Genomic DNA, 26,954 nt, shown 5'->3' on the forward strand with positions numbered 1-26,954 from the left:
AGTGTTCGGGAGTCACAGGGTGACGCCCTGGCGCGACCTGGGGGGGGTGTTGGGGGGAGGCTGTTAATACACAATAATTTTTTTTCATTCCCTGCACAAAAAGACACTCCTAAGGATGAAACGTTTTTTAAAAAAAGAGGAAAAAAAATATTAAAAGAAAGTAGTAGCTAAGGAAAAAAGTAGTATCAGTCTGGTCAGTGGTTTTCGGTGAGAGGAAACCCAGGCACCTGTCACTCAGTTTCCTGCATAAAAAGAACGAAGGTGGGCGGGGCGTAAAGTGGAAAAGCACATTTATTACCTACTCCACAGTCGAACAGCACGGTCTGTAATATGCAAAGAGTTCCTGCAGATCAATAAGAGGACGAGTAACACAGAGAACCGTGAGTGCAGGGCACGTGCAGACAGCTGATGAATGCAGGTCTGTGCTGCGCACACGGTCCCAGCCTCACTCTGCAGAGTGGACCGGTCATGGGCATGCATGCACACACGCACGCGGGCACGGGACACGCACACAGGCACGGGACATGCACACGGGCACGGGACAGGCACACGGGCACGGGACATGCACACGGGCACGGGTCACGGTAGCGTGTTGCAGCGGAGTCTTCGTGGCTAAGTCGTGGCCGCAGCCACAGCTGGCCGGTTGCAGAGAGATCCCCCCCGCGGTCACCTGGACTTGCACCGAATCCTCACGGTATCGCCATAAATCAACGTGTTTTTTTTTTTTCTCCCCAGATTTCGAAACGCAACGGGACTCTGTTTCCTCTATACTACATGTTCGAGATGAAAAAGCAAAGCCGTACTTTTGTCAAGATATTTAACGCCGCGACAAACCACCTAAATGAAAGTCGACTTTCCAAAAGGTGCGTTTTGGGTAAGGTGATATGTCTTTTTATGCGGCGTGACGTTAACGTGAGTCTGGAAACATGAACGCGCCCCCTCCATAAAAAAAAAAAAAAAACAAGCCAGGCTGACGTGTTTCTTAAAACGTATAGGTTTATTTTTGAATGAGTCATAATTCCACATACTTCCAAAAAATACGCATTCTTTCACTATCCTCTTGTTTCTGTTAGAGACACCGGTGTGGCTATAGTGCAGGTGAAATGCTTATAAAAGTGCCGACATTATCCAGAGGGTAACAAAAGATGTTCACGCATTTCCGCGCTGTTATTGCAAAGCAAGCCGGCGCGCACAGGCGGAGCCCCGACGGCACTGCTCGGTGCCCGCTTTGGGGGGAAGGCAGGGATCCTCTGCTCCCTTGGCATCCCGAGCGTCGCCTGCTGCTTGGCGATGGGACTCGGGCTCGTGGGCGGCGCCCAGCCCTTGGCACGCGGCCGACCGCGTCTCCGGCTGGATGACGGGGGTGTGGGCGACGTGTCTGTCACGCACTGCGGAATCCGGAACGTCACGCCCGCCGGTGTGCACACGCGGAGCGCAGAGGCGTTTGCCGCGTGAGGCGAAGGACGGCCCCGGGGCGTCTCCATCGTTGGTTTACCTCGTTTCTCGTCCTCCAAGGTCATTATACTGGAGGTGACCGAAACGCCAAGAGCCAGCCACATGCCGGTCCCTGTTGCTGTCCTGAGAGTGACAAGCGCACAAGCAGAGGAAGCCAGCCAGTGAGAGGGGGGGTTGGGGCCGCCTCCGGTGCCCGCCCTGAAACTGCCGGCGGTGTTGGCGAGCTTCAGGGTGGGCCAGAAAGACCCACAGCCCACGGACGCCCCCACCCCAACCCTTTCTTCAAACCTGGCGGCGCGTGGCGGCTGGCCACACAGGTGTGGTAACCCCCCGCCTTCACACGGGGAGAGACGGCATGGCCTCTGCCTTTGGTGACAAGCAGAGGCTCTTCCCGACACGATGGGATGACGTCTCCCCCTGACAGGCACCCCCGGAGGTGCTGGGAGCATCGTGAGCATGCCTGGCCCGGAGGAAGGACGTGACAACCGCCCCACGTGCTGCTGGAGACAGGCGTGGGGCTGAGGGCTACCCCGGCCACCACGTCGACCTCCGACAGTCTTCACGTGGTCACAAGACTGTGAGCGAAGCCCTTCCCAGGTGTGTCCACACCAGCCTCACAGGACGCACGCTGCCCAGAGGGGCAATGCCTCCGGCGGGGGACGGCCCTGCCCGGCCGCGGGAGGAAGGGTCTGCTTTCGGTCCTGTGACCAGTGAGGCGCAGGGATTCCCTGCCACTCAGAGGTTCTGCCCCTCGGCGGCAACGAGCTCTCACGCCGAGGCAGTTAGAACGTTTTGCAGAGAAGGTGCAGACCCTCGGCAAATTTGTGGCATGCCCTCGCAAGGCAGAACTGAGGGGACTCTCTGAATGTGGGGGACTATCTGGTGCAGGCAGTATATAAATGCAGGGGAGTATCTGAGGCAGGGGAGTATCTGAATGCACGGAGTATCTAGTACAGGGGAGTATCTGAATGCAGGGAGTATCTAGTGCAGGGGAGTATCTGAATGCAGGGAGTATCTGAATGCCGAGCACTTGTCTGAAATGTGACAAGTGACAGCAAAAGGCCTAAGAAAGCCACCCCCGGGATGCAGAGCAAGCACTTGGGTGATCGCCTGTCTTACAGCCCCAGAAAAGGCGCCCTGGGATCCAAACGTCCCGTGGCAGACGGAGCCTTCTTTAAAAGCAGGTCAGTAAAAAGTACATGGCTTCTAATTTTTTTTATTATTATTATTATTGTTATTAGTCTGGTGTAAAAATATCCTAACAAACCAAATAAACTTTGAAGACACTAATTGAAGGCTCGCCTCCCTTTGCAAAAAGGATCGATGCCAGACAAGCTTCAGGCGTGTTCGGTTGGCCTGTCACTGGTAAATGGCTCGGGCCCTGTGACATTTGAATGACGGGGACTTTGTGATGGCTGGGTTTTCGCATCACGGGGGAACCTCTCAGGGCCTCGGAGGAAGTGGTCGCAATTCTCCTGGGGATGCTACAAAACCCATTGTGAGTCCTCGCCACGTTACCCAGCGGGGGGACAAGCAAACCACATCTGAAGGTTAAAGGGCAGAATCCAGCTTGAGCAACGGCGGGGCGAGGCGGAGTCGGTCCAGGCGGGGCCGGTCCAGGCGGGGCTGTTCCAGGCGGGGCTGTTCCAGGCGGGGCTGTTCCAGGCGGGGCTGTTCCAGGCGGGGCGGGCTCTGCGCTTCCCCTGGCATTCTTCGGAGGCGCAGCCTGCGAGCCTCGTCGTCCTGCTCTGAGTCCGCGGCTGAGTCGCCTGCCCCGCTGCTATTTCTCCAGAAGAGTCTGTTGAACTGCCGAAGACAGAGAGACGAGAAACGATGCCTCGAGGCGTCCCCAGGTCCCCCGTGCGCCCCGCTCCTTCCGAGTCTCTCTCGGAAGCGCGGACGACTCTGTTTCCACGTAAGATAAATGGGCCCCCAACTGCTCGGGGGCAGGAACACCTAACTGGCTAGGAAAAAAAAAAGTCAGTAAACCTGACAGTGTCATGATGCAGGTGTCAGGGGAGAAAATCAACACTTCTGGAAACGGAGAGAGAAAGTGAAAGAGGCATTTTCTACTCGCGACTCTGAGAACAACGACACAAAAAAACCCCGCTGTGATTGACCCCGTTTCGGAATAGATTACTGTCTCCCGAGGGTCCGAGGGTGTCGTTAATTTACAAGGATCCGGGGCTCGGATTTTCTGATCAGGTCACTTACATTTTAGAGATGTGTTTTTGCGGTTTGGGCTGTTAAAGACAGTCGCTTGTTTTAAAGATCTTTCCTCCGTTTCAAACAGCAGCGAACACTAACTTTCTGAAAGTCGCCATTTTTAGAATTCTAAGTACTTTAACATTTCATTTAAAATGTTTTCCATTCAACAAGTGTCTCGCTCAAGTAACTGTCGCCTGTTTGGGGCAAACGGGCAGCCCCTAACATATACATAAATTAAAGAAAGACACACGTATCTAAATGTACACACAATTTTTTTCCCACCATTTTCAAAAGTGCCGCTCATCGTAAAACTCCTCCCTCGAGACCCGAATAGTTTCCATCATTTAAACAATTTCCTGCGGCCCTGGCTTTGCCTTGGAGGAGGAGGACTTTGTCAAAGTGACCCCGAAACGGGACATGACAGTGTGTCCCTAGAGACGCACTTTGATCTTTGCTGGACGGCGGCCAACTGCCGCCGTCCAGGGCCGTGCACCCAGCGGGTCACTGTGAAAATGACCGCGACCGGCATTTTCAAGGGAGTCTTAGGCCTATATGGGTCTCATGAGGAGCCTCGAGCCCTGCGAAGCTTCAACGTCGTCTCGTGCACAAACCACCCCCTCCCCCCGAAAGCCACGGGACATGAAGGACCCCGGGCGCCCGACAGCGCGCGGCCAGTGTGGACGGGGAGGCAGGACGGTGGCCAGCGGTGGGGGGAGGGGCGGGGGCACCGCGGGGGGTCGCGGCCCTGCTCACCCACCGGGAGGCTCCGCGTTGGTGGTGTGGTGATTCTCCATGTTCATCTCGCCCTGGTCCGCTGCAAGCAAGCACAGGACAGAGGCCGGTGAGCACGCGGCTCGCGCCCCCTGACGTCCCTGTCAGGCCGAGCGAGGCCCTGTCCCCGCCGCCCCCCCACGCCCCGCCCCACGCCCCTGCCCAGGACAGGCGCACGGCCAAGCGACGCCGAAGGCGGAGGACGCGGGGTGCTCAGGCCGCCGGAGCCGCCGTCCAGCGCCTCGGGGCCTTCGTGGGGTCCCCTTCGCTTGCTCCCGCGTTTTCTCTTTCGGTCTATTTTTTTCTCCTTTTTAAAAAGAATTCCACATTCGTATTCCGCGTTTCGCACACGCCGGGCACCTCCGCCGGCCAAGGCAGCCGCGCGAGTGCGTCGGGCCCGGGGCCACCCGCCTCCGGGCGCGGGGTCCCGCCTCTGCGGGGCGCCCGGCGACTGCGGCCCGAACGGCGTCGCGAGCGGCCCCACGGCCCTGCGTCTAACCCGGGCCGCGGGGAAACGCCTCGCGGTCTGCACGGGGCGAATTCCTCGCCCGGGACCCCCCCCCCCCACTCCCCCACCGCGAAACGAGACCCCCGCGAAGGCGCCCGGCTTCGAAGACTGAAAAAGCAGGACGGGAAACCAAAGGCGGCCCCAGAGGAGACCGCGCGAAGGGGCCCGCGGAGGGTCCGCAGGGCGGTGGCCGCAGATGCCGCCGGTGTTCCCGGCGGGGCAGGAAGTGGGTTCTCGGCACTCGGCCCGTCGACGTGCATCAGGCATCGGCCGCGGCTTCCTGTGCCCTGTCAGCTGTGCTCGGAGTGCAGCTGCCACCAGGCTGATTCTCCGAAACCCCCTAACTCGGGCCCGGGGGGATCACGTTCGGCCGCAGCTCCCACGGCCCCGACGAGGCCCACCCTTCGCAGAGGAAGGGACGGAGCACACGGACACCTCCGCAGGCTCCAGACGCCGGCACCCGTCCCCAGCACCGTGCGCCCCGAACGGGACGCCGGGCTCCAGCGGCTCGGCCACCCATGCCCCCTGCTGCAGCCCTCAACGCGCAGAAGGCCAGGCACACATGTCGGAATAATTAAAGCCAGTCGCACCGTTTATTTGCGGGGGGCGGGGTCTCAGAACTGCGTGTGGTTATCTGACTGAGGGGACAGAAGCTGTGGCGTTAGCCGGGGGTGGGGGAGACTTGTGCATCTGTGCAGCACGCGCTTGGAGCCACGGCCAGGCCCCCAGGACGCTGGCCAGCACGGCCTGACCGCCAGGCCACAGGGAGGACTGATTCTTGGGGGTGCAGCGAGATGCGCTGGGGACTCGGCCCCGGGCTTGCAGGGTTCGTTTGATCAAAACCGAGACAGCTGCAGAGATGTCATGCAGCAAGGCCGTCGCGTGGCCGCCGTCACAGCCAGGAAGCCAGCAAGCGCAGGTGACCGCGGCCACCGGCAGGGACGCCGTGTAGCGTTCGGCACCCACGCCCCCGTGAGCCGCCCGTCCTCCCCCCGACACCTGAAGCTCAGCCCCCAAATCACCGCACGCGCGCTTTGCCGCAGCGCAAGGTCCAAACGAGGACTCGCGTGTTTACACCCACGAAGGACGGGACCAAACGTGGAAAGCGGAGAAAAACCCAGGTCCGGTTCCGTGCCCACAGGAGCTACGCCAGGGCGCGAGACTCCTCGGGGGCCAGCGAGACGCCACCGCCCGCCCCTGCGCACGTGACGCGGACATTACAAAATCGTGAGAGTCTTAGGTTGTTCCTAAACACGTGGGTTCTCTCCCTCCCTGCGGACTGAGAAGTTCACAGGTTTGTAAACACTAATTAGAGAGAGAGAGAGACTGAGAGAGACAGAGAGAGACAGAGACAGAGAGAGACAGACAGGCAGAGAGACAGAGAGATAGAAGGAGAGAGACAGAGAGAGAGAGACAGAGAGACAGAGAGATAGAAGGAGAGAGACAGAGAGAGAGAGACAGAGAGACAGAGAGATAGAAGGAGAGAGACAGAGAGAGAGAGACAGAGAGACAGAGAGACAGAGAGATAGAAGGAGAGAGACAGAGACAGAGAGAGAGAGACAGAGAGAGAGAGACAGAGAGAGAGAGAGACTCAGGAACCGCTTTTGGGAAATGAAATAGTAAATGCGCCACCCAAAGCGGCAGCCGGCGGAAGCCGAGGGTGCGGGTCCCATCCGGACGCGGCCGGGAGGACAGTGCCGGCCCCCGCCCGGCGGCCCCGGCGGCCCCGGCAGCGGGCACAGATGCGCTCGCCGGCTCCGGTGGCGAGGCTCGCGCTCACGGGGGAGCCGCCGCCCCGTGCCTTCCCGTCGCGTTTGATGTCGAAGGGCGACGTCGGCGTTTGTCTTGTCTTCTGGGGCTACACGTGCATCCCCATGACGTGCCGAGCGTCCGCGTGCGGGGGAGGGAGGGAGCCTAGAGACCCCAGGGCTGCGACGTGGAGTCGGGGACCCTCTCGCCCCCGAGACAGTTCCCTCGCGCGGGGGAGAGGAGGGTAAATGCCGGGTGTGCTTCCGCTCTGCGACTGAGTAGACAGACAGACAGACAGACCGTGATGCCACGGGATGATCGGACGCCCGCCCGGGCTGCTCGGCTCGTCCCTAGACCTTCGGTTCGTCTGAAACGCAAGGTGGACAAAGAGAGAGAACAGAAGTAAACTGGTGACGGGCTCGTCCCCGCGGGCGCCTGCGTCCCCGGCGGCCACCGCGAGCTGTTAGGAAGGCGGGCGAGCGCTGTTAGGGGCGCGGCATCCCGGCTCCGACGTGAAACGGTGGGGGGCGAAGGGCCAGAAGGGACAGTGAGGCGCACTCGGGGTGCAGAGCAAGGGAACGGGGAGAGAGGGGGAGGGGGGGAGAGAGAGAGAGAGACAGAGACAGAGACAGAGACAGAGAGAGAGAGAGAGACAGAGACAGAGACAGAGACAGAGAGACAGAGAGAGAGAGAAGGAAGGAAGGAAGGAAGGAAGGAAGGAAGGAAGGAAGGAAGGAAGGAGGAAGGAGGGAGGGAGGGAGGGAGGAAGGAAGGAAGGAGGAAGGGAGGAAGGGAAGGAAGGAGGAAGGAGGAAGGAGGGAGGGAGGGAGGAGGACGAAGACCGCGAAGGAAGGAGGACTCGGACAGAGAGGGGGGCGGGGGCGGAAGGAAGGAAGGAGGAGAGGAAGGAGGCAAGCGAAGGAGGAAGGAAGAAGGGCGGGGGAGGAAGGAGGAGAAGGAGGGAGGAAGAAGCGCAGGAAGGAGGAAGGAAGGGGAAGGAAGGAGATAGGAGGAGGAAGGAGGAGAGAGAGAGAAGGAAGGAAGGAAGGAGGGAGGAGGAAGGAGGGAGGGAGGAGGGAGGAGGAAGTAGGAACAGACCCGCGGCCCCCGGCACCGCAGCCTGCAGAAGGGGCCCCCAGGCAGACGCTGGGCAAAGCGCCCGGACGCGCACTGAGAAGCGGCCACTCGGGCAGAGAGCTCAGCCCAGCTCGCGTCCTGGGACGGCGGCCGAGGCCGCGCTCCTCGAACCAGGTCCTTCTCGTCCCCGTCACCACCGTGTGACCCACGCCCCTGAAGCCCACACGCAAAGCCACACGCGCAATGAGCCGCGCTCAAAGCAGCCGCAACAGCCCAGCACAGGAATTCGATCGCTGTCTCCGCACAAACACAAATCTTTACGAAACCGGGACAGAGCTGTCCAGTTTCCCCGGCCGCGTAGATACGTATTTTTTCAGAGTCGAGCACGGCGCGCGACACTCGAAAACCCTTAAACGGACGTACGCCGTGACGGAGCGTGCTCCACCGACGCGTCTCGCCCCGCGTTGGGGAAAGACACACACGCTTCGGCCCCTCGCGGGAGACGAATCTGGACGCAGATCCAGCCGGCACGACGGAGTCCGTCGAACGAGGAGACCCTGGGAAACCGCGCTTCGTGCCCGGCCGGCCTCGTGCGCCGAGGGCGTCCCCGACAGCGGGGTTTCCGTCGGGACCGAGGCACGCGGCGGCCGCGTCTCCGTTACGCGATGTGCGCCTCGCCGTCACGCGGGCGTAAAAGACGCAGCCGTGACGCAGCCCCGCGCGGCCCGGAGAGTCCTGGGCGCAACGCGGACTGGATTCGTTTCATACCGCGGGGCCGAGCACGGCTGACCCTGCGCACGTAGCGAGGCCGATGCCGACCGGCTCTTCCACGCGAGGGTCCCGGGGCAGCTACGCAGGCAGCGGCTCGTTTCCTTTGTCCGAAACGCTGGGCGTTTTGTGGCCGGGGATGAAAACGCCTCACTACCCGAAGGCAGAAGGGCCGGCGTCCGCTCCTGGCCACGGCTGGCCTTCCGCGCTGCGTTTAGCTCGGGACCACGGACCCCGTGACGACTGGGAAGGGAATGGAGGGGTAACGTCGCCCCTGACGCTGGGTTGGCCCGCGAGGGGTCAGCGGCGGGGGGACGTCCTCTGAGCAAGCTGAGCGCCTCCCGCCAGGGAGGCAGACGTCGCCGGAAAGGCCCCGCGAGTTTCTGTGACCTCTTCGCTGCGGCCAGGAGAAGCGAGACGTGGCCCGGGGGGCGTCTGCCTTCGGGTCCCGATCCCCGTCCTACCCGCAGGTCTCTGCCGGGTTCGCCCCCGAAGCCCGTCATGGGTGCACTGGGCACCACCGTGTGCTCGCCCTCGGCCGGCGCTGGCTGACCGCGGCTGGCCCAACGCCTCCAGGCGCCAGGCCCCCCCGTCGCACGTGGGGCGCGACGTGCTCAGGCTCCGAGCCCGGCACCCCAGGCGCGGCCTGAAAGCAGCAGCTGGATTCAGGAGTGAAGTTATTTCGGGCGGGGCGGTCCGTCACGGGCGCGTGGTGATGTCTGCGGGCCTCGGACGTGGGAGGACTCGCGCCCACGGGCGAGACAAGCCGATCTGACAGCAGGAGGCTCCTCCGCGGAAGACGGACCCCGGGACTCTGTCCCCCCCACTCCCGACCCACAAACCACGTCACAGCCTCGGGAGCCCCGCGGAGCGAAGGCCAGACCCACACGGAGCGGCCCAGAGACCACGGCGTCGGCCGTCAGGGACGCAAGGGCCGACCGCAGCGCCCCGGGGCCCTGTGCCTGCGAGGACCCGGAGAAGCCGCCAGGCAGCCGTCAACGCTGCGCACAGCACGTCCGGGGTGTCGCAGGAACCGCCTGCTCCCTCGACGGACGTCGGAGCCACGGCCGGAGTCCTGGGTCCCCGGCCCGGCTCTGCGCACCCGGGCACGGGCCCCGCGGAGACAGGAAGCCCCCGACGGCCGCCTGCCGGGCACGGCGCTGACCTCAGCGCTGCGGCCCTTTCGGTGCGTTGTGTGTGTGTGTCTGTGTGTGTGTTTGTTTGTTTTTGTTGTTTGTTTACTTTGTTTTTTTGTTTGTTTGTTTTTGTTTTTTTGTTGTTTATTTTGTTTGTTTTTTGCTTTTTTGTTTTTCGTTTTTGTGTTTTGGTTTTGTTTTTGTTTTTTGTTTGTTTTTGTTTTTTGTTGTTTGTTTACTTTGGTTTTTGTGGGTTTTTTGGTTTTTGTTTGTTTTTGTTGCTTTTTTGGTTTTGTTTTCTGTTGTTGTTTTTTTTTAGAGAAAGCAGAGCTTTTAAGGCAGCGAAGCGCCAGCTGAAAGGAAGCGCCGACGGCGGGAACCTCACCGTTCTCTTTGAAGCAAAACTTCTTCTTCTGGTAGGCGATGAAGCTGGAGATCGCTCCGGCCACGGCGACCACGACGGCGCCGACGATGCCAGGCACCACGCCCGGGGCCTCACCTGTGGGGGGACACACCGGGCCGCGTGAGGGGCTCAGCCGCGGGAGCCGCCGGGGCTGAGGCGCACGGTGGCCGGGGAGGAGGCCGGGGCTGAGCCGCACCTGGGCCCCCAGCCGCGGCCTCCAGTCCTCCCGCACGACGCCCAGAGGCGGCCGCACTGCTGGGCTCACGGGGTCCCTCCTTCCCGGACCCCGACCGTCACGGGCAGCACCGCCCCGCGCCCCCGGGTCCCGGGCCGTCCTCGGTCCCCAGGGCGGCGTCTCACGCTGTCCCTGCCCCTGCCGTGACCAGCGCAGGGAGCCCGGGACCGAGCTCGCGGGCGAGCGGCCACGCCGCGCCGTGGAAGCCGGGACGGGGCCCCACAACGCCGCCCCCCGCGGCCCCCCGCCCGGCCCGCGCCGCCCCCCGCGCACACGCACCCTGCTCCTCGCCGTCGTGCCTCGGGCTCCCGCCGTCCGGCCCGCCGTCCCCGGCGCCTCCCCCTGCAAGACAACGAGGCTGTCTGACCCACCGCGGCTGCACGACCTGCGGTGAGGAGGCGCCCGCGCCCAGGGCCGCCGCCAGGACCCCGGCCTGCGAGGGGCCCGTCACGGGAGACCCCAAGGCCCGGCGACGGGCACTGAACCCACGGCGACCCTTCTCACGGCCGGGCCGAGCGGGACGCCCCCCCGTGCGCGGACGGCCTCGCACACCGGGCGCTGAGGGTCTCCCCGGGACTCCGTCCCCTCTCACTGGGCTCCGACGCGGCCCAGGACAGGGCCGGCCAGCCCGCCTGAGACCGTGCGCAGGGCCACGGGGAAACCGAGGCGCACTCCCGTAGGCTCCTGAGACACGTAGCACACATCACCACCGAACGACATGTCCACGCGGTAAACACGTGCGAGCGCGTCCTGGGTACTGCGAACATATCCCGTATTCACCCTTCTTCACTTGCTCCGCCGCGCTGTTGTTTTGGACCCTGCTCTGACCTCCGAGTTCCAAGGCAGCGGCAGGAAAACCCGGTGTCCCTAAAACGCTGCCAAGTGACCCGAGGCTGGGTCCCCTGCGTTCGCGCGCAGGGCCTTGCTTTGCACACGCGTCAGCTACGACGCACAGCACAGGCCACGAGCCGCACGAGGTCGCCACGGACGACCTCGGCGAAAGGCTCCATCGGCGGGTGCCTGACAAGTTCCACCCGCCCCACCCCGGTGGGCAGGAAGGACCCGCTCCGTCCGCCACCAACGGAGCGCCCAGGGACCAGCACCGACATGGCAGCCCGCGCCCGTGACGCGTGTGCAAACACCACGACTCAGAGAGAGAGGGACCAGCGGCCCTCTGTGACCTCGCGGGCGGCCGGGGCTTCAGACCCCGCCGTGACTCTGAGGAGCAGGTACGCAGCAGACGGAGGACAGAGAAGACAGAGACAGACGAGCCGGCCTACCTCCGTCTGAAGTCCCGTGCGCCAGGTCGGCGTCCGAAAATCCACCTGGGAGGGAAAAACGAGGGTGTCACCTGCCACGTCAGACCCGTCCGGCCAGACTCGATGTCTCGGAGGAAAATAAAACACCCTCAGGCCCCGTGACACCTTCGAATACGGCGCTGCAGTGGGATTCCCCGTTTGGCTTCCCCGGTCTGACTCCTCGCACCCAGCACGATGCCCGCTGGGCCCACCCCTGCCGTCGCGAATGGCGAGACTGCGGCCTTTTTCATGACCATGTAATATTCTACTGAGGGACTTTGAAACACAGGCTAGAACCAGACACGACGAGGTACCCGGGGATCCCTTTCCGCGTGTTTATCCGAAGAAACCCAAGACGCCAATGTTAGAAAAGACACAGCCTCCGCCTTCACATTCACTGCAGCATCGTTTGCAGAAAGCGAGAAGGTCCACGCAGCCTCCGTCGGGGTCGGCCCTCCTGCCCTGCGAGGGTGCGCTCACACGGGCAAGCGGAAGGGTGCGCAGGACGCAGGAGGAAAAGCCAGGCCGTCCCCGCTGAAGTCACCCAGGCAAGGGATCCACACACACAGGATAGAGCCCAGCCCAGGTCGGCCCGGCCCGGCCCAGCCCAGGCTCCTTACTCACACAAGCTTTAAAATTTTAAGCCTCCCGATTTGGGGATGGCCGTCTGCATTTGTTAGCTGACCATGTCTAGCTGACACACATCGAATTTAATCCACTCATTTAACAGAACTTATCATGACTAACCAGAGTTTAGTTCCAGAAACACAAACAATCACTTTACACGTAGACGCCCTTCGACCTAACTCGTGATATCATGGGTTAAAAGAGGGGAAAAAAGCTCGTCTCCATGGATGGCCACGTGCATCTAATAAAATCTAATATATATTCCTATCTAATAAAATCTAATATATATTCCTATTTAGGAAAACTAAGTGAACTAGACTACAATGATGTTTCCTGAAATGAATCTCTTTCTCTTGAAAAAAGAAAAGAGAAGAAAAAAAAAACACATGATTTTTTTCTTATAAAGTCAAGCGGGACTCCTCACCTATTTTAAAGCTGTTTTGAAGCCAAAGCAAAATGACACAAATCCAGTAACTTGTACAGAGAAAATATACATGTTAGAAAGGGGAACTTTTTTTTTTAAATCATTTCTAAATAACATGACAGCCCTCAGAAAAGCTAAGAAATAAAGAGAAACTATTAAAATAACTAAAGGTCCATCATTAAATGGCTCATTCAGAAATACTGACAAAAGTCATTTCTATGGCACAGAAATAAACAGAAAAATAATGGACACAAAAATGTACTTACAGAAACAAGTAAAAACGGGGAGAAACAATTTAGAAATACACTTAGAAAAATAATGAGAAAAAAGCCCATAAAAGTGAACCTCAAGGAAAAACGGCATTTTATGATTGTGTCTGCAGTCTGTGCGTCCACTTATGGTGTTGAACGATGTGACTGGAAATAAAACAGGGCCTTTATTTTCCCCGAGAGAGAAGAGGAATGATGACAAAATGATTCTGAAGTTAAAAGGAAAAAATAGAGTCACAAAGAAAAGGAAAAATAGAGAAAAACACACAAGCATAAAAGACGCTACGAAGAAGAAAGTTCGCCTTGCTTTCACAGTCAAAAAATACTGTCAAAAAATACTCCAAGGTGAAAATAAGGAGCGAAATATCTTCTCAATCAATGACTGAAGATAATTAGTATCTGTAAATAAATGCAGTAAGATTATAAATCAGTAAGGAGACTAGATAGCCTGAAATGCTTTTTTAAAAAAAGGACACAAACAATCAATATCAAAAGAAAAACTGTATCTTGCCACCTGACATATTGATTTTTTGTTTCATTTCAGAAATAAAGACATGAAATAAAGACGAGAGAAGTGAGACACTTTTCGCAATCTATTTGACACACGTTTTCTGGCGAAAACGTACTGAAGAAATGGATATTCGACACACGGTTGGAAGCGGCGTAAATTGGCAGAATTCTGAGGGAACTTAAAAAAAAAAAAAACTGTCAGAAACCATAGGTGTAGCTCACACACCTTGAGCTAAGCAGGTTGACTTCTGGAATCCCCTTTAAGGAATTAACAAAAAAAGAAAAGGACATGAAGACGGCTTCATTCTACAATATCAGGAGAGACGTAACGTTTTCAAAATTAGAGATTCATTATGAGGGCATGTAATTGTGATAAAAAATTGTATGATAAAAACTTATATGACATGAGGAAATGTTTATGGAATAGTAACAGACAAAAAATAATGGGATGAGACAGTATGAGCAAAAAATTCGCCATTTTTGCTTAACGTTTGTTTCACCCAAAATGACAAGAAATGCTGGAGAAAGTGACCATGAAAATGTAAATGGTGGTAGAAGGGGGACAATACTTGGATTTTTCTGTGTTGAAAATGAAACTAATATGTAAACGAGAAAAACACTGAAAATCTACAGCCTCGACGGGCATTCAGTTCAGAAACCGGAGGCCACGCGGTGACTCCGAGTCTACGGGGACGTGTCGGAGGAGGCAACAAGGATTCAAAATGGGCCGAGTCTCTTCGTCACGTCGATTCGAGATGCTTAATAACCCGCAGGCAACCCTTTAGGGAGCCCGTGGAACCCGGGACGCAAAATCCGGGAACCGCGCGGTGCAAATCGCACGCGAGGCGAAATCGTCGTCTGGGAAAAGGTCGTCCACGACCGGGAAGTCGCAAGAAGGTCGCTCGGAGGATGCAAACACGACCCACGCGAATTCGACATTCTCCCTTGCTCAGCTGACGTGGGCGTAGCTGCTCGTTCAGGAAAAAAACAAAACAAAACAAAACAAAACAAAACAAAACAAAACAAAACACAACCACACAGCGCAGAGTCGCAGGGTCTTACCGGAAGATCCAGGCGACTCGGGTTTCGGGTTAGGTTGCGGGTTCGGTTTCGGGTTGGGTTGCGGGTTCGGTCTCGGGTTGGGTCTCGGCCTGGGCGTCTGCGGCTCAGCTGTTTGCAAAAGGTGAGAGTTGCGATCACGGGCGCTTCGCGGTCAAGAAAACGGAGCGCCCGTTAGCGCGCGGCGGGGCGTGCCAGACGGTCGGGCATCGGAGCGGGGTGGGCGTCACGGACACCCCGCCCAGCACCTGCGAACCGTCCCCCGCCATCTCCCAGCTGCAGCGTGATTCGGGCAAAACCGAACGCATGTGCCCGGCCCCGCGGGCCCCAGGGCACAGGGACCCTGCGGGCTTCCCGGCTTGATCTGTACCGGGGATTTCCACACGGGGTCCCTGCGGACTGAGTCCCTGCACGGGGCGCGTGGCCACGCGGCCAGCCCTGGCATGGCTATGCATTTCTCCTCCTGTCCCCCGAAAGGCTGAGTTTTCAAAATAAAAGCAAGCGCGTGGGGGAAAAAAATGGAAAAACTCAACAGCACAGCCATTTCTAAGCTTTTCCTGGTAAAACAAACAAACAAACAAACAAAACCCAGCTCCCCCGATCACTCGAAAGGACTGAGGCTCTTTGAAATGATCATAATGGGGCGACGGGAAGCAAGCCGGCCACACGGGACGTGGGGGAGCAGTACTCACGGAGTCCTCCACCGCCCAGGGCATCCTGCAAATCGAAGTCGTCATCTAACGGAGAGAAACCGGCCGTCAGGATCCGAGTGTGGGGCGTGACACATGGAGGGGAGGCGGCGGGGTCCCCCGCGGCCGTGACATCATGAACGCTTTCCGGCCGCGGTCCAGCCAGGCTCTGTCTCGACAGAGAAGCCGGACGGCCCAGCGCGGTCCCGTGACCATGCTCTCAGACTAAGGGAAAAGTCACCTATCCACCAGGACGCCGAACGCGCCACACGGCCCGTCCCGGAATTCCAGCCCGGCCTGCGAAAACGCTGTGCGGCCCCTTGGCCACGCCACCGGCTTTCCCCACCAGCGGGACCGCCAACAGGGGCCCCGTGCGCCGATGCGGGGAGAAGGCGCCTCGAAAGCGGTTCCCCTGAGCCCGGCACGTCTGCCGGATCGACCCGAAGACTCCCGACAGTCTCAAGGGCTGCCTCCTTCGTTCTAAGAACTATTTCCAAATCCCAGCTACGTCCAGAGATGCTCGTGAGTCCCCCTGATGCATTGATTCATGGGTAAGAAGCGTGACAGCCGCTAGAAGCTGACGGCCGCATGAAATCTGTGACCGGACCGCCGTTATTTATCCGACATCCTCTGTGAGCCCGCTCAGCTCGGGGACGTGGCTCTCGGTGAGGACTTGGGATCCCCTCACGCAGGGATGTGACCTTCCACGGGGCAGCCCCAGAGTTAAGCGATTATTATTATTATTATTATTATTATTATTATCATCACTGGGGGGGGAGGTGGATAGGTCACAGGCTCTCCTTAACTTTGGGCATCGATTCCAGACTGAATGAACAACCGACATCGGACTGTTTCCTTCGGCAATCTCGTTATTTCTACCCAGTTTCCGCCTTATCTTAGCAAGGATCCGGGACAATCAATACACATCCGTCCTGGAGGCCGAAATCGGAGTTCGCTCATGGGTCACGGGACATCTCGGCCCCTAGAATTATTTCCCCCCACAAGAAATGAATATCCCCAAACAGTGACAGACGCTCAGGGAAAAGATCTGGGGAAATAGAGTCAAAGCGCCCGGAAGCGTCTCGTGCAAGGGTCGACGTCCGTTCTCACGGTCGTCGGTGCACGGGATGGGGGTGCAATGTCACGGGGCGCGTCGCGTGTCACACGGACCACGTGCAGAAGCCCTGGAGCGCGCGTGCGCCCGCTCGCCCGCGCCTCCCCGGCTCTCGGGGCGCGTGGGGCCCATGCCAGGCGCCTCCGTGCGACGAGGGCCCCGCGGGAAACATTACCAGCGTTCGGTCTCCTCGGGGGTGGCGCAGTGGGTTTCCGGTCGTGGTCTACGGGGAAAAGAGATTTCGGCTGTTAAAACTTGTGGCTCAGAAACGGGGACGTCGCGAGGATGTCCCATTAAAAACAACAAAAAGAATCGCGCCGGCGTGTTTCGAGCACCGCTTTTTCTACGCTGAGGCCACCGGCGGCCGAGGAGCAGAGGGCGGATGAGGCCTGAGCCTGCTGTGACCCGCACACGTCAGCTGTAGTTTTTGTGGGGAGCAGGGGCATTGACGGACCAGCAGGACGGGCGGTCAGCACCCACACAGGCAGGACGACCCGGAGGGACCGGGCACCCCTGCTCGGACTGCCGGGGACGCGGCTCGCGTGGGACGCACTCCCGGCTCCCCAGGGCCCCCTAGCAGGCCGCCCCGCCCCCCAGGAACCACACGCGAACACACTGAGGTCCAGACACCCTAATGCGGCCTCCGGCCCCTCCTCTTGTGACCAGCCCCAAAGCACCCCAGCAGCACGACCACGGCGATGGGGTCTGTGCTGTCCCCGGGGTTTTGACTCCAGGGTGTCCAACCGTGCCCCCAATTTCACGTCCACCCTGAACCTCGCAATGCGACTTTGTTTAGAAAGAGAGTCTTTGCAGGTGAGGTTGACGTTATTCTAGAGGTCACGGTGGACCCGCATGGCTCTTTATACGTCCAGGGCCCCAAGAAGGACAAAGTTTGCACGCAGAGGCACCCGGGGAATGACAGAGGCGCAAGCCGAGGATGCTGGTGCTGGCGGCCCCCCAGGGCCGCGTACTCAGGGGGACCCCGGTTCCCCAGGCCCCGCCCACCGGACGGAGCGTGTGGCCGTCACAGGGCACGCATCGTCCCCCGGGGAACGGCTGCCTTAACCCCAGAGGCCGCCTCGATGTCCCTCACCCGACGAGAGTCCGTGGGTCACCGCGCACACGTTCACACGTGGCGACTGCATCTCACAACGAAACAGTCGCGGTACTTTTTTCAAAAAAATGTCGTTAAGGGTACTCACCGCCAATGGCATCCGATAAATCGAAATCGTCTAGGGAGAAAAAAAGTAGCATTAGAAAGGAGGGAAATCGAAGTCGACTTGGAGATCAAGAGGATAAAAGAAGGGGGTGGGGGCGACGTGTGGCCAGGTTTTCTCACGGTCGTCGGGAAAAGACGGCCTCGGACGCGCGGCGGGGGGCCCCGGGGATTCCCAAACGCAGCTGACGGTCCGGGCGGGATCCCAGCGGCGCCACCCCCGGAGGAGATGCCGGTCACGGGGACCGTTGCCAAGGAAACGGGACGGAAGGACGCGGCCTGGGCGCGCAAGCCTGTGCGCATGTGCGCGCGCCGGTCTGTGCGCCCCGTGGCTCCGTGTTGGGGACCAGGCGCCTCTGCAGCCCGCCCCGCGCCCCCTGCCCCCCGGCTTCCTCCGTCTGCCGCCCGCGCCCGGCCTTTGCCACTGCCACCAACGCGGATCCGGTGACCCCAAAACGCTGCCCTCCGACCCAGCCGCACCTGCCGTCCCGCGGCCCACGCGGCCCTGGCGCACACCCAGGCACAGCGGGCCCGAGTGGGGTGCGGCCGGACGCCCGACACCCCCGCCCGCCAGCTGCCCCTCGGTGGCCCCTGGACACCAAGCCCCACCCTCAGCACCTGCTGCTCAGGTGACGGAAAAGGCAGGTGACTTCCACCTGGGGATGCGTCCCAAACACAGCGCCACGGACTCTCGGGGGCGGAGGCGGCCGGCTGCGCCTTGCACGAGGGGCGGGCGGCCTCGGCCCCATCGCGCACCTGCGCCGCAGCGCTTCCGGTCCTGCTGACACCTGGGCCAGCGTTCCCAGGTGCGCACACACCTGCGCGCACGCTCCGTGGTGGGCGGAGACTGCACGGTTCAGCACCTTGCGGCTACGCTCGGGCGGGTCCTGAACCCTCCCGATCTGTCTCTAATCTGCAAATCTCATCTGCTCGTTCACGGCCACTGGCCGCCCCATGCCACGCCCACAGCTGGGCCTGTGTGGGGTCACGCACACGGGCAGGGGCCTCGGGGCAGGAACCCCCTCGGCCCACGGCTCCGACACTGCCGGCTGGGGCGGGGGACCGGAGGGCAGCCCGGGGGACGACATGCAGGCGTCAGCATCTCTGCTAACGTGCGGGCGGCCCGTCCCTCGGTGGAAGCCCGCCCGGCCGGCCGAGGCTGCCAGCTGGCCGCGCAAAGCCGCAGATGTGATCGGGACACGGAGTGACTCACACAGGCCAGGCCACCGCCCTGCCCAGCAGGCCGTGAGTCAGCGGCCAGCTCACTCCCTTCTGATGCCAACGATCTTCTCTTTTCCACGGGGCCCAGTCACCCTGAAACACAGATGGAGCCGGTGGCATGCGGCCCTAAGAACCCCGCCCTGGATTCTAGCTGCTCAGGGTGTGTGCAGCCCTGCCCGTGACAGCCTCCCACGCCGGGACAAGCGCCTGTGACAGCTTCCCGCACTGGGACAAGCGCCTGTGACAGCCTCCCGCACCGGGACAAGCGCCTGTGACTCAGCCTCCCGCACTGGACACAGGCTCCACGGCCATTCTCTTAGATTCTGCCCCGAAGTCACACTGCTTAGGCACAGAAGTTAGGACAGAAATACACGTAGTAATGAGCTCAAAAACTTATAAAGGACCGGATTCATCCATGCAGCTTGCATAAGAAAATACGAGTAAAACAGAGGTGATAGAAATCAAAGCAGGGTAGGAACCAGACGGAAGCATTCGCCGTGAGTGTAAAAATTATAAATTACGTAAGATACGTGGAGCTACTGTAAATAAATATAAACAAAATATAGGTTAAGAAGTAAACATAGGATTGGAATGAAACAAACATATAAGTTGTATAAGTTATGAATGTGTATAATTTACACACGGAATGTATAAAGTATACAAATAAATATATAAAATCAAAATAGAAACAAATTATAAAATTGTAATTAGAGTAGAAAAAATATAGTCAACATAAATTATACAAATTACAAATTATGTTGCTTATACATAGGGTGTATAAATTATATAAATATATAAAACTAAAATATAAACAAAATAAAATAAAAAGTAAAAACAATACAAATGAAATATGTGTATAATCTGTATAGCAGCAAATTATAGAAATTACAAAATATGTAATTTATGTATATAGAATGTATAAGTTATATAAATAGAAATAAAATAAGTTAGAGTGAAATATGAATATTTATAATAAATTATAGAAATTACATAATTACATGTAATTATAAATTTTATGATTTATATATAGGGTAAGTATAGAACTTGTAACCTCTATAAATAAATGCATAATTCAAAAAGAAGTGAATTATAGAGATAAAATTAGAATAGAAATAACTTATAATATATTACAAAAGCTACAAATTATGTAAATAAATATGTGTATAAATAAATAAAACCGAAATAAGGCACAGAAATAAGTCAGAAGAGAAGTGGGATCGGGGAGTCCGAGGGCCCCTCAGACTGCAGACGGCGCCGTGAATCACAAGAACCACACGGTAATGACCCGACGGTAGTGGGGTCGGCAGGGCTGAGCTTCCTGTGCCGGCTGCGGTCCCGCAGCTCTGTAGATAACACGGCTGGTCTGCACGACGCTGCCCGGACGGTGGGGAGAAGCAGGGACCCCCACGCCGCGCCCCGGCCCCGCCACCGCGGCCAGCGGCAGATACCTGCATGCCCGCCCTGCACCGCGTGGGGCGGTCACGCCTGCTCTGTCGCGAGAGGTCCGGCCCTGAGCCCCGGCTGCCTGCTGCCCGGTGCAGACCAGAAGTTTGGTCTTGCTGAGCCCCCCAAAAATCTAGATTGCAGAACACCCCACAAAGAGACAAGGACAGGACTCAGTGGCCAGGTGTGCACTGCACGTCCACTGTCGACGGACACCAGGCAAAGCTCTTCCGGAAAAAAGCACCCGTCACATGGCCTGTCGCTGGAAACCTGGGGTCCAGGCGGGCGAAGGCTTAAGTCAGGGACAACCGTAGTGCATAGTCCAGGACCCGGACACAGAGGCCAGGGGGCGGCGGAGCCCCAAATTCTCCAGGCAGAGAGGAACCAAGAGAACGGCCTCTGGCGTTTGTTTTGGTTTGTTTTATTTTAAAACAAGAGAAACGCCCTGAACTTTCCGCAGGGAGGAGGGAAGGCATGGCTTCCGACACCCGCCGGCGTGTTCCAGGGACCCGTCATGTGACACTCTGCCTGAGACAGCCTGACGGACACCGAGTTTTGGACAGCGGGGCCTGTCCCCAACCCACAGACACACGGATTCATAGCCAGAAGGAACGTTCTAGAGCAAAAAACTGCGGCCGGCAACTGTGTGAGTTGCAGGCGGCGTCCGAAGTGCCCGCGACAGACCACGCCAGCCCCCGGGACGCAAGGCCACACGGACTCGCGCCCGCACGGAGCTCAGCCAACACACGGCTTCCCTCCGTGTGGCACACGGCGGCCACCTCGCGCTTCGGGACCCTAGGCGGCCCCTCGGCACGCCCGGGGCCGTTTCAAACAGCGTCATCACAAGCGTGAAACGCAACAATTCAAAAAACGTGGCAGCTAGACCGCAAGGAGGACACTTGTTTGCGGCCTGCCAGCCGAGAGGCGACTCCATTTTTCGGTCGTTTCCCGTGTGTGTGAACTTGGACGGCAGTGACTTGAGTTGCGAATCAATGTTAGCAGGCGGGCGCCTGTTCAAACGTGGAGTCTGAATGCCGAGGGTGGACTGTGCGTGGGTACGAACCACTTCATCAGAGCAGGTCCTTGTCAACGAGCGGCGAAGCCCTGGAAGTCACACGGTTTGGGTCACTCTGCCCTCTGGGGACTTTGCGTGTAACCTCTACTCGCCCATAAATGCTGATCCTGCTTCCTTTCCATACCAGCAGATCTGCCCCTCACGATTCAAAGCCCGTAGGAGACGATGCCTCCTCTTGGAAGCCTTCAGCGTTCCTCACGACTGAAGCACGGTTGGATGGGTGAGTGGGTGGGTGGGTGGGTGGGTGGCTGGTGGATGGGTGATGGCTGAGTGGAGGAACGGGCTAACGCGTAAACGGTGGGCAGACGAGCCAATAGGCAGATGGACGGTGGAAGCCATCGGGAGTGGCGGCGGCCTTAGCGACGGGCCTCACGTCACTTTGCTACCGGGATTCAGCAAGTTCTCATCTGTGCTTAGAGTCACTAAATACGGAACCGTCTCCTCCCAGGTCAAGCCACATTCCTGCTGGAGGAGGAGTCCCGCCTGCTACGGTCCCTGCCTGGCTAAGTCAGGACTGCGTACCTGTGCAGCCATCATTGCCCAGGCCCAGAAGCCCCAGCACCCAGGACTTGCCATCAAACCATATTTCCACCCACCCATTCATCAATCCATCTATCCATCCAGCCATCCAGCCACTCATCCATCCATCCATCCACCCATCCATCCACCCGTCCACCATCCATCCATCCGTCCATCCATCCGTCCATCCATCCATCCATCCGCCCATCCATCCACCCGCCCATCCACCCATCCATCCGCCCACCCATCCATCCACTCATCCATCCATCCGCCCACCCATCCACCCATCCATCCACCCAGCCATCCATCCATCCATCCATCCGCCCATCCATCCACCCACCCACCCATCCACCCACCCATTCATCAATCCATCCATCCACCCACCCTCCCACCCATCCATCCACCCATCCGTCCATCCATCCATCCATCCATCCACCCACCCGCCCATTCGCCCACCCACCCACCCATCCGTCCACCCACCCATCCATCCGTCCACCCATCCATCCATCCGCCCACCCATCCACCCACTCATCCATCCGTCCACCCACCCATCCATCCACCCATCCATCCATCCGCCCACCCACCCGCCCATCCATCCATCCATCCATCCACCCGCCCATCCACCCATCCGCCCATCCACCCACCCGGCATTTCGCCACATCAAACCCCTAACGATTCTCCCCGCTGGATCCCTGGCCGTGCCCCCGTGCGTGGTGACGTCCACTTCGTGCTGAATTCGTGGCGCGCCAGCTACGTCATCCCGCGAGGCACCATGCCCACGAGCACCTGCACGCTACGGCCACAGATTAACATAATTTTTTTTTCTCAAAAACACCGTTGCTTGGAACAATTACTTTGCTCTTTCCAAAGGTGCCGATCCACCGCGACTTGAAGGCACGTCTCCAAAAACAGAGGGATTCTACCCAAACCGCCCGCCTGGAGAACGTGACCTCATTGAGAGGGGTTCAGATGTCCAGGGGCTTCCTGGAGGGTCGTCCACGTGAACAAACGCATTTAAATCACAGCTTGCTTTACGCAGACTGTGGGGGCCACAGGGACAAACGCCCCAGGGCAGGGCAGCCTGTAAGCGAGGCGCATGCACAGCCCCCCGTGGGTTTCCTACGGAAATCGCTTTCCTTTTCTCGGCTTCCGACCCTGCAGGTCAATTCGCAGCCGCCGGTCGGTCTCAAGCCACCATCGGAAAAACTCCTGGTTGGAGGGCTTGCCCCTTACTCTGACAGAAGGAAAAAGGAAGTCTCTGGTTTCCTGTTTAAGGGCTTTTTAAAAAATAAGAGGACCGGCGAGGCCACCCGAGGGACGGCAGCCACCGTGAGTCATTCCGAGGCGAAGCCGAAACACGCCCAGGCCGTGCTCACCCGAGACCGTCCTCAGAAGAGCTAAGCGAAAAATAAAGGCAGGAAATGCAGCCGGAGAGCCCCACGGGGGCCCGCTGCACGCGCGAACGCGGCCAGCAGCCGGCGGCCGCAAACGGGGCGCAGCTGAGGCGGCATCCTCCAGCCCGGAGAGCACGCGAAGCAAGAGCCCCCCGTCTTCCGTGCCCGCCCCCCAGCACCGTCTACCACAGTGAGACGGAATTCAAAACCAAGGCGGTGGCATCCGGTGGGACCCGGAGTCTGTGTGCCCTGCGCGGCCAGGCGCTGATCCCGGGAGGACCCGGCTGTACCGAAAAAGTCCTCAGCCGTGACCGCCACTGCTACGTGCGTGACTGTCACAAGGACCTTTTCCTGTAGTGTACGGGCGAAGGTGAAATCAGAAAGGACAGTCTCTGTTCCCTGCCTCCTCCCCTGTCTCCTCTCGGAAATCCTTCCAGTCTGTGTAAAGCCTTTCCCACCAGCGTCTCTGAAATCCACGCAGGTGCATGCGGAGAGCAGGCCGAGGTCTCCGTCTCAGGATGCACAGAGCATTCCGGGTTTGTGTGTGCACGTCATTCCCCGGGGTTTGGAAAATCCCCCTCTGTCTGCAGAAAATATTTCCCAAAGCACAGATTGCCCTAAAAGGCCGTGTGGAGGTCCCTCTGTAAGCAAACAGTGCCAAGCAACGGCGAGACTCGGCCAAGGCAGTGTCCGCGGCTGCGCTAGGGACAGAGACCCCGACGCCAGCACCGGGCACGCGAGGACGCAGGAAGCCGTCTCGAGCCCTGTCCAGCCCCACCGAGGCCAGGGAGCCCTGTCAGGCCCCCCTCAAATATCTGGGTGGCTGAACAATTCTACGGGAACCAGGGTGCTGACTGATGTCTGGCCACCTCCAATCCTGTATCTAAGTCACAGGAGCACATCATGCCTTCCGCTACGGCAGGCCACCGTGACTGGAAATCCTCAGCAGGAAGGAGTCCCAGGCTGTCACGGGGCCTTTAGTCCCTGTCCTTTGGGGAAACAAAACATCCGTTGGAAATACATACACACACACACACACACACACACACACACACACACATCCAGTTGATCGTCCACGAAATCCCGCCGTGACAGGTCAGTGTGCACCCGGTCAAAGTGAGTCCACACGCTGCCTCGCTTCCAAAGTGACAGCGAGCAAGCAGCAGGTGACCCCGAAGAAGAAAGCCGTCCCCACCTCCCCCCGGAAAAGCAAGTGTTTTACTATCCCGAGATCCAGCGAAAAACAACTTTGGAAGCAGCGAAGGCAAAGCAGGGAACTTTTCTCTCGGAGACAGCCCCCCGGGAGGGGCGGCGAGCGGTCTGCTCCTGCGGGCCCCCCCAGGAGGCCGCCGGCCAAGCGGGGTGCGGCAGAGGCCTCAGGCGGCCGGAAGACCTGGGCTCACGTAGGTGTTAGAGTTTTGAAACGCACAGACCCAAAACAGAGCCGCGTTTGTGATGCGGGCGTGGGGGGCCGTGCGCCCAGCACCCCGCGGGGCCCCCGACGGCCAGCTCTGTCCGGGTCTGCGTGCGGCAGGGGTGTGGCACGCACCGGGCCAGCCGGCACGGACCTTTCCCGATCTCTCCACTCCTGGTTCCCACCCTCGACGCGACATGTGGGTTCCGAGAACTCCTCGTGGGTGGGGGCACCCCGAGCACCGCCGGGGACTGAGCTGCACCCTGGTCTCCGCCCACGAGATGGTCACGCTCCCACGGGAATCTCTGAAAACAAAACCTGTAAACACAGGGCCCTGGCACCGGCCGGCGCTGTGAGCAGCCACCCGACCGGTCCGCTGCACCCCGAACGGAGAGGAACCCTACTTCTGAAGGGAAGTGTCTCCTCAACACCACCCCTCCCGCCCCCACCCCCCGAAACCGAAGCCTCGTCCTGGTGACACCTGTTCGTATATTGGGAACAGGCTGTTCCTGTCCCCAGCCCCTGGAGGAGCAGAGGACGGCCTCCAGGTCCGCAAGCTGGGGCTTCCCGGCTCCTTTGTGCCTTTCCGTCCACCACCCTCACCCTGTGCTCTGCGCCTCCATGCCCACCCCACCGCCAACAACTGTCACCCCCAGCTTCCTGAAGGCGGCAACTGTTTTGAGGTTGCTAGGCACAGGGTTTTTTTTCCTCATCACAAAATGCAAATTCACTTGTCTGCCCACACCCCAAGGTGCAGGCCAAACTGCACGCGATTCCGCGCGCAGACCGGGCCGGCCCTCACGGGCCCTGGCCACCCGAAGTTTCGGAATTTTGCTGCTGTCCCCAGACTTGGGGCCCTGGGTCCCAGTTGCCTGGTTAGATGTTTCTCTTTCCCGGGCAGCCGGTAAATATGGGGCTACGGGAACCACTTCCGATGCACTTCCCGGGGCCCAGCGCACAGTAGGCGCCCTCCCAGGAATGAAGGCACACTCAGCGGAGCGGTTTCACTGCTGCATGCACACGCACGCGCACACACACATGCACGTGCGCGCGCGCAAACGTGCACACACACACACACACACACACACACACACACACACACTCCTACGAAGAAATATTTTGCTGTGCTGACGCCTCCAGGATAAAGAAGGACATTTTGGAAAGAAAGACAAAAACCGGAAACGCTTCTCCAGCCCCCGCCCCCCCCCCCCCCCGCAGACAACTCGATCCCAGCCATGCGTCAGGCTGCATTTTCGGGGCACCCACCCGCTTCCCCTGCCCCCTAAACTCGCCCCGCACCCCCGCCCCCCCCCAGCAGCCCCGCCCCCGCAGCAGCCGGCCCGCCGGCCGCCCCAGAGCGCGGCCTTGGTTTAAGGACGGCACGAAACGCTCCGGGCGCGCGGGACGAGGCCGCCGCACGCCACGCCCAGCGGGACGCCAACGGTCCCCGGCTAAGAACAAAGGGGCGCCCCGGGCGGGCCGGGCCTGCCGGGCGAGGGCCGGCGTGGGCGGCGCGGGTCGCCGCGCCTCCGCCAGTCCCCGGCGCCCGCTCCGCGCGTCCCGCGTTATCTGCCGGGGCGCAGCGCCGGGACGCGTTTCTGGCCCCCGCCCGCCTGGGCGCGCGGCGACTCGGGGCGCAGGGCGCCGAGTTTTGTCGGACTTTCTCTCGTCCCCTCCCCCGCCCCCAGGCTGTCGGGCGCCTGAGCCGCGTCCAAATTTAGGCCGGGGCGCAGGGTGTGGCCCGCAGAGGCCACCAGGCGCCCAGCCACGGGGCGCGCGCGCCGGGGGCCCGCGCGGGAGAGGAGCCAACGCCACCCCGAGGACTGGCTGCGGTCCCCGGGCGAAGGGATGGCATGTCGCCGCTGCCCCCCGGGACCCCGCAACTTTCAGAGCCGCCGATTGGGGAGAGGGACGCGGGCGCCTGGGGGAAAGTTGGAGGGGCGCGCGCGGCCGCCTCCTCGGGCCGCCCGTGGGCGCCGCGTCCCCAGCGCGGCCGCTCCGCGCACGCCCCGCCCGCCCCGGGGTGCCGGCCCGGCCCGGGGTCCCCAGCGGCCGCGCCGCGCCGCGCGCTCACCCTGGGCGGGCGCCCGAGCGCTCAGCAGGGCCAGCAGCAGCAGCAGCAGCGCGACAGGCGCCCGTCGCGCCATGGTGCGCCCGCGACAGCGCAGAGACGGTCCCCGGAGTGGCGCGCGCGGGCGGGGCGGCGGGACGGGTGCCCAGGGGGCGGGGCGGGGCGGGCGGCCGGGGCGGGGACGGGGGGAAGAAGGGGAGACGAGGGGGGGACGGGGCGGGGAGGTGTCGCCTTCGCCCCGCCTGCAGCACCGCGCTCAGGCCTGGGGTGCGGCGCGCGGGTCTCGGGCGGGACGGGCCCG

At 59.9% G+C, this 26,954-nt stretch overlaps 1 protein-coding gene across 2 annotated transcripts; it reads right to left on the reverse strand.

Annotated features, from left to right (window-relative positions):
* Positions 1 to 976: 976 nt before the first annotated feature.
* CD99 (CD99 molecule (Xg blood group)) lies at positions 977 to 26,796 on the reverse strand. Of its 2 annotated transcripts, XM_036235721.1 has the most exons (10): positions 26,657 to 26,796; positions 17,503 to 17,532; positions 16,476 to 16,523; positions 15,190 to 15,234; positions 14,501 to 14,608; positions 11,591 to 11,635; positions 10,590 to 10,652; positions 10,058 to 10,171; positions 4,421 to 4,477; positions 977 to 3,261 (listed from the first exon to the last, which is right to left on the reverse strand). In XM_036235721.1, exons 1-10 carry the CDS (start codon positions 26,727 to 26,729, stop codon positions 3,236 to 3,238), a joined length of 609 nt encoding a protein of 202 aa, XP_036091614.1. In that variant the 5' UTR covers positions 26,730 to 26,796; the 3' UTR covers positions 977 to 3,235. The 2 variants fall into 2 exon arrangements, with proteins under 2 accessions (XP_036091614.1, XP_036091615.1); XM_036235722.1 differs by lacking the exons at positions 977 to 3,261; positions 4,421 to 4,477 and adding an exon at positions 6,915 to 7,058.
* Between the last annotated feature and the right edge of the window lie 158 nt (positions 26,797 to 26,954).

Source organism: Rousettus aegyptiacus, unplaced genomic scaffold (genome assembly GCF_014176215.1).
Source record: "Rousettus aegyptiacus isolate mRouAeg1 unplaced genomic scaffold, mRouAeg1.p scaffold_m13_p_19, whole genome shotgun sequence".
NCBI classification, from domain to species: domain Eukaryota; kingdom Metazoa; phylum Chordata; class Mammalia; order Chiroptera; family Pteropodidae; genus Rousettus; species Rousettus aegyptiacus.

Coding starts and splice junctions, on each gene's coding strand:
- CD99 (XM_036235721.1), bottom strand. CDS start 26,729: ATGGCGCGACGGGCGCCTGTCGCGCTGCTGCTGCTGCTGCTGGCCCTG. Junction 4,478..10,057: donor GTTTTGCTTCAAAGAGAACG/GTGAGGTTCCCG, acceptor GCTTGCTTGCAG/CGGACCAGGGCGAGATGAAC. Junction 3,262..4,420: donor CACCAACGCGGAGCCTCCCG/GTGGGTGAGCAG, acceptor TGTCTTCGGCAG/TTCAACAGACTCTTCTGGAG.